Source organism: Spea bombifrons, chromosome 3 (genome assembly GCF_027358695.1).
Source record: "Spea bombifrons isolate aSpeBom1 chromosome 3, aSpeBom1.2.pri, whole genome shotgun sequence".
Taxonomy (NCBI): Eukaryota; Metazoa; Chordata; class Amphibia; order Anura; family Pelobatidae; genus Spea; species Spea bombifrons.
Genome location: NC_071089.1, coordinates 37,444,669 through 37,451,908, shown reverse-complemented (window position 1 = coordinate 37,451,908; position 7,240 = coordinate 37,444,669). Strand labels below are relative to the sequence as shown.

The following is a 7,240-nucleotide window of genomic DNA, read 5'->3' as shown; positions in this document are numbered from 1 at the left end:
GATGCTATATTGCCAATGGGGGAACTGAGTGTATTATAAAAATAATCAGGATCCTGTCTGTCAGGTCCAGCTTCTCTCATGGTGTCAACAAACTGTAAAAATGAAAGACAAGGAGACCACAGGAAGCCGTAGATGTAGTTTCTGTGGAACACAATCAGTATTAGAATTTCTGTCCTTTGAGCAATAAGTGAGAAATTCTTCACCCTTGGCAGGGTTTGTAAACATAGCTCTGCATATTTATACTTTTGTGTGACAGATGTACTCTGTTATTTACTGCACAATAGGAATTCAGTTTATTCTTTACTTCTCTGCACCCTCAACTATTGGGATCATGATGTTCTAAAAATGTTGGGGGGGTATTCATTAAAATTGCCATATTTGTTGTACTCTAAAGGAAAAAATAAATATTTTTTTTTAGCTGCGAGTATTTTGCCCCTTGTATGCTTTAGTCTATTTGTGAGAAAGACCAATCTAGAAAAAACACAATTTAGTACATAAAATAAATGATAAAGCAAATGTTAAATTTTTAAAATATTTACTTTATTACAAGAGCAATTCACCTCATTTCCTTCCAGTAGTTCAGACAAATTGTGTGCGTGGAGGGGGGTATTCTAATTTATATATTTTCTGGAACCATATACAGATCACTCCAACTTCCATAGTTTGAATAAAACAGTTATTAAGATCACTTTTAAGAACTAAACCAAGTAACTTAAAAAAAAATGTACAAAAATAAAACTGAGTCCAACTGCAGAAACGACCTGCGCTTCGCCATAAAGTACATCAACTCATGCAGCAAGAAAACATTATGAACCAATTTCTAGTTCTTAATTTCCAGTAACTTTCTCTTCTATCGTTCTGACATTCTTTTAGCCAATTTTAAACTTCATAGAACAGAATTATAAAACACAGAATACAGAGGAAAAATACAACCTTAAAAATATAAACCATTCTGCTTTCATGCCATTTTGTGGGGGGGGGGGTTATTTTAACATGTACATTTTGGTTTGACGTGGATAAGACAACATTAGGCTTATTTAGTTTTAAAGCAATTGCTTTTGTAGTGCTACTATTTCCGAACCAAAAAAAATTATCTGTGAATTTGTATGGTTTCCATTATAAAACAATTTAAATCCAAGTGCTTTGTAAAGTTTGTCTAGATTATGTCAATTATACTACTCAATAGATTAACAGAAACGTACAAGAGGGTCTCCCTTTTGTTATTAGAGACAAGCTTCACCCATTGTATCTAGTGCCTTAGCCACAAGGATGATGCATAACTTCCAGAGTCATTTGCCCATAATGCATCAAGTGTGATCAATACATAATTCATATGATGCATGGATCTGAAACAACCATCTATACCGAGCATTTAAAACACCCACTATATGCTCTGACCACATGCAGCACAAACTGCGTTAAGTACGTCCTTTGACATCACTGCATTGCATAAACTTTCAAAGATTATATATATATTAGGACGAGCCCAAGGAACTGAAATGTGGTTGTGGTCTTCAAGGTGCTGCCTTCATAAATCATGGGGCATATTTTTGCTTGCCTTCTCCTTCAGAGAAATGACTGACGTAATTTTATTCAAATGCCCAGACTTCTATGTCTTGCACAATGAAGTCCTCCTTCTTGGACAAGATGTCATTGTTGAAGGTGCTACAAGAGTTACTTCTTCCGTGATATAAATCAGAGTCAAGCCACAAACCAAACCGACCCCTGTGGAAACAATACATCCCATTAAAATATAAATATAGGAAAAAAGTATACAGCACAAGAGAACACTTTTAACAATGAATAAAATGCATGGTTTCCCAAGTAGTCTTCTGGTTCTTGATAGCATCTTAAAATTATATGATGTTACTGATAACGATCACAGCCACCATCAAGCCACTTAAAACCCAAGTTTTAGGAGCCCCATGTAACTTTTTAAACGGCAATAGTTTTCACACAATCTAATATATTATACTAGCAACCTGTGCCTATAGAGCTTTTCATAAAATGTGCACTGGGTTGTGTATGAACAACCAGATGCTGGGAAAAACAGTGAATGAATGAACAAACCATTTAAAATTCAATTAGGTAGATTTGACATGAAATGTTCCAGCTTTGATTATATACACTTTAAGGGCTATGGTATTATTCAGCCATAGGAAATCAGCTTCCGCGGAACCTGGATATACTGACATTTTGGACATCTGAGATTGTATGCAAAAAACAAAGGGGAAGTATTTATTTGGAAAATCACGCCTTACTCACCCTCCACCCCCTATGTCCAAAGAATTTGTATCTCCACTGATGAAATAAGAATTTTCTCCACTCCACTTGAAAACCTATGAAAGGAAGACCCCACACGCATTAAAGCAAAGCTTTTTAATTTTACATAATAGTGTAGCAGCGGTCAAAAGTATTAAGGATGCCTACTATTCTATTGTACCAACTTGGGTTTCAATGTCTCTTCCTCAAAGGGAGAGTAGTAGCCACATTTTTGAGGATATGCCGAAAAAAATGCTTCACTCATGACATGTTAAATGGATAGTGTATTAAATCTTTGTCACAACCGTTGGGTGTGCATAGAGAGGCAAATATAGAGTACTGGGGCGCTCATACACACATACACACAAGCTAAAAAAACAAACTCAGAAAGACTTGCCTTGAAATCAGGATTAAATGTGAACAAGAAGGTTTCTCCTGTGCCATAATAGTGATCACTAAGCCTGAATGGATGTGTTGCATATACCCCAAATACCTTTGGAAAGAAATTTTTTTAAATGTTTTTCACAAAATAAAAAATCTCAAAAAACAACAACATGTTGGAACAAAGGGGGTTGACCAAAGTGGGGTTTATCCATATTTTCTCCCATAAACTCACATTGGTTCCAGACAATGTTTTATTATTAAAATGAGCACTTTAGGTGTACCCATACCTGGTTGTCCATGTCTTTAACAACTAGCAGGACAGGGCTGTCAAGAGAGGAGAGATTTCTATAAAGAGTCTTCAGACTAGTTCCGTGCTTCTGTGTACTGTACACGAGATGCCAGGGGTAGCCTTGAACCCTTGCAGGCAGGCGATGTGCCAGCTGAAAGCAGGAAACAATGATTAGTTCACTTTGAAGAAACAAAACTTGACACAGGGCAGGAAATACTCACTTTGACATGCCGCACTAGCCTGTACATGTAAGGGCAAGGATTACGGTATTGTGTTATTCATGTATACAGTTTACTAAAAAGCAGGTTGCGGCAATAATAAATGAACAGAGAAAATTATAATAGTTCTTTAGAACTAACCAAACTCAAGAGTAAAAAAAAAAACAACTTTTGTTTTTAACTATTATTTTAACTGGAGGGGTAACAAGAATAACACATACAACTACAAATATCAACTTTTTTTCTTTTAAAATTGCACTTTTAGACTGGGCAATACTTTTTAATAATACAAATACGCTATCAATTGCACATGATGTAAAGTGCGGTTGGTATTGTGGGGATAACGTACAAAACATTGAGTAAATTTTTCACCTACTTCATGGTGGTCTTACAGTTAACTTCATGGTCTAACAGAGTGGGTTCTTTTTAATAGACATTTACAAATGCTCTGAAAAATACCCCTCGTCTTATAATCGGGGTCGTCTTATAATCAGACCTCAAATAGGTCTGACTGTGAGACTAAGATCCAGATCCCCCGCAGCGATGCAGGGGACCTGGATCCTACCTGTGTTATGCACCGCCCCCCAACTTACAGATGCACCTGAGTCCCCGCTGCTTAGTCTGGGCAGCGTGTAGAGCTCTACCCGATTCGCGTAGAGCTCTACACGCTGCCCGGACTAAGCACCGGGGACTCAGATGCAGGGGACCTGGATCCTTCCCCCCAACTTACCGGTGCTTCTGAGTCCGCTGCAGCGGAAGTTGTCTACGCGAATCGCTCAAGCGGAAATTGTGTACGCGAATTGCGTAGAGCTCTACACGCTGCCCGGACTAAGCACCGGGACTCAGAAGCACCGGTAAGTTTGGAGTAGGGAGGGAGTGTTAAAAGGGGGCCATAAGGCATTTCTGGAGGCAGAGTGCTCTGTGAAATGCCTTTTAACCCTCTATATGCCACTCTGCCTCCTGAAATACCTTATACCTCCCTATATGCCACTCTGCCTCCTGAAATACCTTATACCTCCCTATATGCCACTCTGCCCCATAATATGCCTTTTAACCCCCTAAATGCCAGAGTGGCATATAGGGGTATAAGGCAATTCTGGAGGCAGAGTGGCACATATGGGGGCAAAAGGCATATCATGGGGCACAGTGGCATTTAGAGGGTTAAAAGGTATATCATGGGGCACAGTGGCATATAGGGGGAATAAGGCATTTCTGGGGCAGAGTGGCAAGCCTGGGGGCAGATGTGCATATCTGGGGAGGCAGGTTGTAAAAAAAAGGAAATAAAAACAAAATATTTTTCGCAATCATAGCTTTTATTAACAAACAATTGTTCACATAGTTTACATGAATTAACATTTACTGGTAAAACTTTTTTCCTATAGGGTCGTCTTATATTCAGGCTTTTTCTTTTTTTCCTAAATTAATATTCAGATTTTGGGGGGGGGGGTCGTCTTATAATCGAGCAAATACGGTATTTACTAAACAAAGCGTTTGCAGGAGAGGTGAACATTTTGCCTCCCCGATATATATCACTTTGCATTAAGAATAGCCAACATCGGAGAGCTTCTCTATTGAGAAGGTCTCCGCTGTACCTGCATATTGACCTTTACAAAATCTACTGCTTTTAACTATGCATTATGCAGGGCCAGCTCTGACGTTCTTGCAGGAGACTGTGGTTGGCGTTTCATAAAAGCATTGGGATACCCAGGAGAAGGAATGTTTAACTCCTTTTTTAGCGTTTATCCACTTCAAAACTAGAGGTCCTGAATGGTTTAAGCCTTCATAGTGTATAAAACAAATAGGCTTTAGCATATTACATTACGGACTGAACATAGCCTATCCTTCAGAATACAATACTTATGGACAGGCAATAGTGTTAAAGAAAACAGACAGGTTACACAGGCTATTGAAGACAGATGCAGAACCTATTTGGATTTGGATTTAATAAACGCTCATCTTTTACTGCCCTGTTGGAAGCCAAAAAAATATGTTGGAACTATTAAGGATGGCAAGAAAATATCAGGAGGATTTTGAAATGTTATGGGGTTTTAAAGAAAAATTACCATAGTAAGAGTGGAACATTTTTTTTTTTGAAGAAAACAAAACTCATAATAACTGGACTTGCATTGTTTTAAAAGCTAAATTCTAAAATTTCAATCAGATTTTGTCATTCAGGTCACAATTTGAAGTTTCATATAACAAATGTTGTAAGGTTTCAAAATCCAAAACACACTATTCTGGCCATTTAAAGCCCAGATGTTTTCTTCAGGACATTTTACCGGATTAAAATCTCTTTGTAACTGTAGAGATCTCCTTACCTTCTCGACATGCGTATCATCCAACAGTAAACTCTTATGTTTTAAATCAGGCATGAAATCTTCTGTTTGTTCCTCGTCCTCGTCATCATTGTAACTGCAAGTACTCTTGCGACGTTTTGCCTCTTCTACAGTTATGATCTAAATGCAAATATCGGGAGTGAATGATTAATTTACAACCCACTTGTGTAATGTTAATCCTCAGTTAAATGTAAAAAATATTGCAATTAAAATATATACAAAACTGTTTACTTTAATCAAGCAATTATCAAAATCATTGCGCTTCCAGGCATCTATTAGTTTGGGAGTGTCACTATTGTTACATTTACTTGTAAGGTTGTGCCAAGTCCAGAAACAAGTTTTGCATTCCAAAAAACTGGTGCTTACATGATTTCTTTCTGGTGGTAACACTAGCAACTTACCTGTGTGCACAGTATGAAGTGATCAAAACAAAGAAAAAAGTATATTATCTGAAAACAAAACATCTACATAATATTACACTTTAAGTTCAAAGAATTTGTCAAAGAATTGACATAAAATTCCAAACACAAACATACAGCCTTCCACATAGATGACCATCCATAACTGGAGTTGTGGACAGATACAATCACAATGACTGAGGTAGTAGCTTGAGATTGCACTTTAGAAATTGGAAGGGTCAAGCATCGTCAATGCATCGTTGACTTATTTCCCACCTTATGAAATGTTAAATGCTAACGTGTTTCTCTGCATTTTTTAAATTGAAACATTATAATTTGTTTACAATGATATTTCAGAAGGTATCCCAAAGAAGGTCTACCTGCACATAAGGTTCCTGGTCTGTTCCTGCTCTATACAGGATTTTCACTTCTAAAGGCTTCTGATGGCTCCTCATGATCACAGTTCAGCAACTGAATGACTTTAAGAATGCTCTGCCTTTATAGCCACACATCGTGCCTGTGGTTTCTAAATCAGCGAGAGTGTATCTCACGGGAAATAAGTTTCACTTTCCCTCTGCCTAAATTAGCTTTTCATTTCCTTACTAGGAGGGCTTCATACAGGAACCAACTTGTCAACTTTTGGGTTGTGAACTACATTTCGAATTTTTGTGCTTCCATTTATAAAAAAAAAAAATTGGCACATACTACTCAAGCATTATTACAGATGCTGATGTTTTAAAGGGTTTATATTGCTTTGTTTGACATTTAATATCAAATATCAACCAACAGTTTAAGGTAAAAAGTCAAGGCATTAACATGTCAAGGAAAGACGTGGTAATGGTGTAAAGTTTATTAGCACAAATTACTAAAATCATCTATAGATCACGATGTTTAAAAATAATGGTGTTACCACCAGGGCAGCCAATATTATCCAAAATTTAAAAAATGACTGTCTCTTGAGAGGTTATAGTGTTCAACCAAGTTAACCCGACCACATTTAGATTATATGCGGAAAAATCATTTTGGGAAGCCTATACATTGTTAAGCTGGTAGTTGTCTGGCTCCTATGCTTCTTGCCAGAATGACCTAAAATTTCTATAATTCATTAACTGGTTACAAATTATCTACACAAGAACAGCAATCCTAGTCATGGATGCAGATAACCAAAGACAGGTTGTTTTTGGCACAGTTAGTGTTCTTATCTGTAGCAGTAACCACATATATTTTCATGCTGGAATAATCCCCATTATGTATTGAATAATTGGAGAACATTGCCCACATACGTCAAATCTGAAATATGTGGAAACTGTGGGCATTAACTATTAATGCCCACAGTTAATTATTATTTATGTA

At 37.2% G+C, this 7,240-nt stretch overlaps 1 protein-coding gene across 1 annotated transcript; it reads right to left on the bottom strand.

Annotated features, from left to right (window-relative positions):
* Nucleotides 1–1,026: 1,026 nt before the first annotated feature.
* LOC128484619 (nuclear receptor coactivator 7-like) lies at nucleotides 1,027–7,182 on the bottom strand. The gene is made up of 6 exons (XM_053461077.1): nucleotides 6,268–7,182; nucleotides 5,472–5,609; nucleotides 2,934–3,086; nucleotides 2,660–2,755; nucleotides 2,266–2,339; nucleotides 1,027–1,725 (listed from the first exon to the last, which is right to left on the bottom strand). Exons 1-6 carry the CDS (start codon nucleotides 6,340–6,342, stop codon nucleotides 1,590–1,592), a joined length of 672 nt encoding a protein of 223 aa, XP_053317052.1. The 5' UTR covers nucleotides 6,343–7,182; the 3' UTR covers nucleotides 1,027–1,589.
* Between the last annotated feature and the right edge of the window lie 58 nt (nucleotides 7,183–7,240).

Coding starts and splice junctions, on each gene's coding strand:
- LOC128484619 (XM_053461077.1), bottom strand. CDS start 6,342: ATGAGGAGCCATCAGAAGCCTTTAGAAGTGAAAATCCTGTATAGAGCA. Junction 3,087..5,471: donor ATGATACGCATGTCGAGAAG/GTAAGGAGATCT, acceptor TCCTGCTTTCAG/CTGGCACATCGCCTGCCTGC. Junction 2,340..2,659: donor CATTTAATCCTGATTTCAAG/GCAAGTCTTTCT, acceptor TTCCTTTCATAG/GTTTTCAAGTGGAGTGGAGA.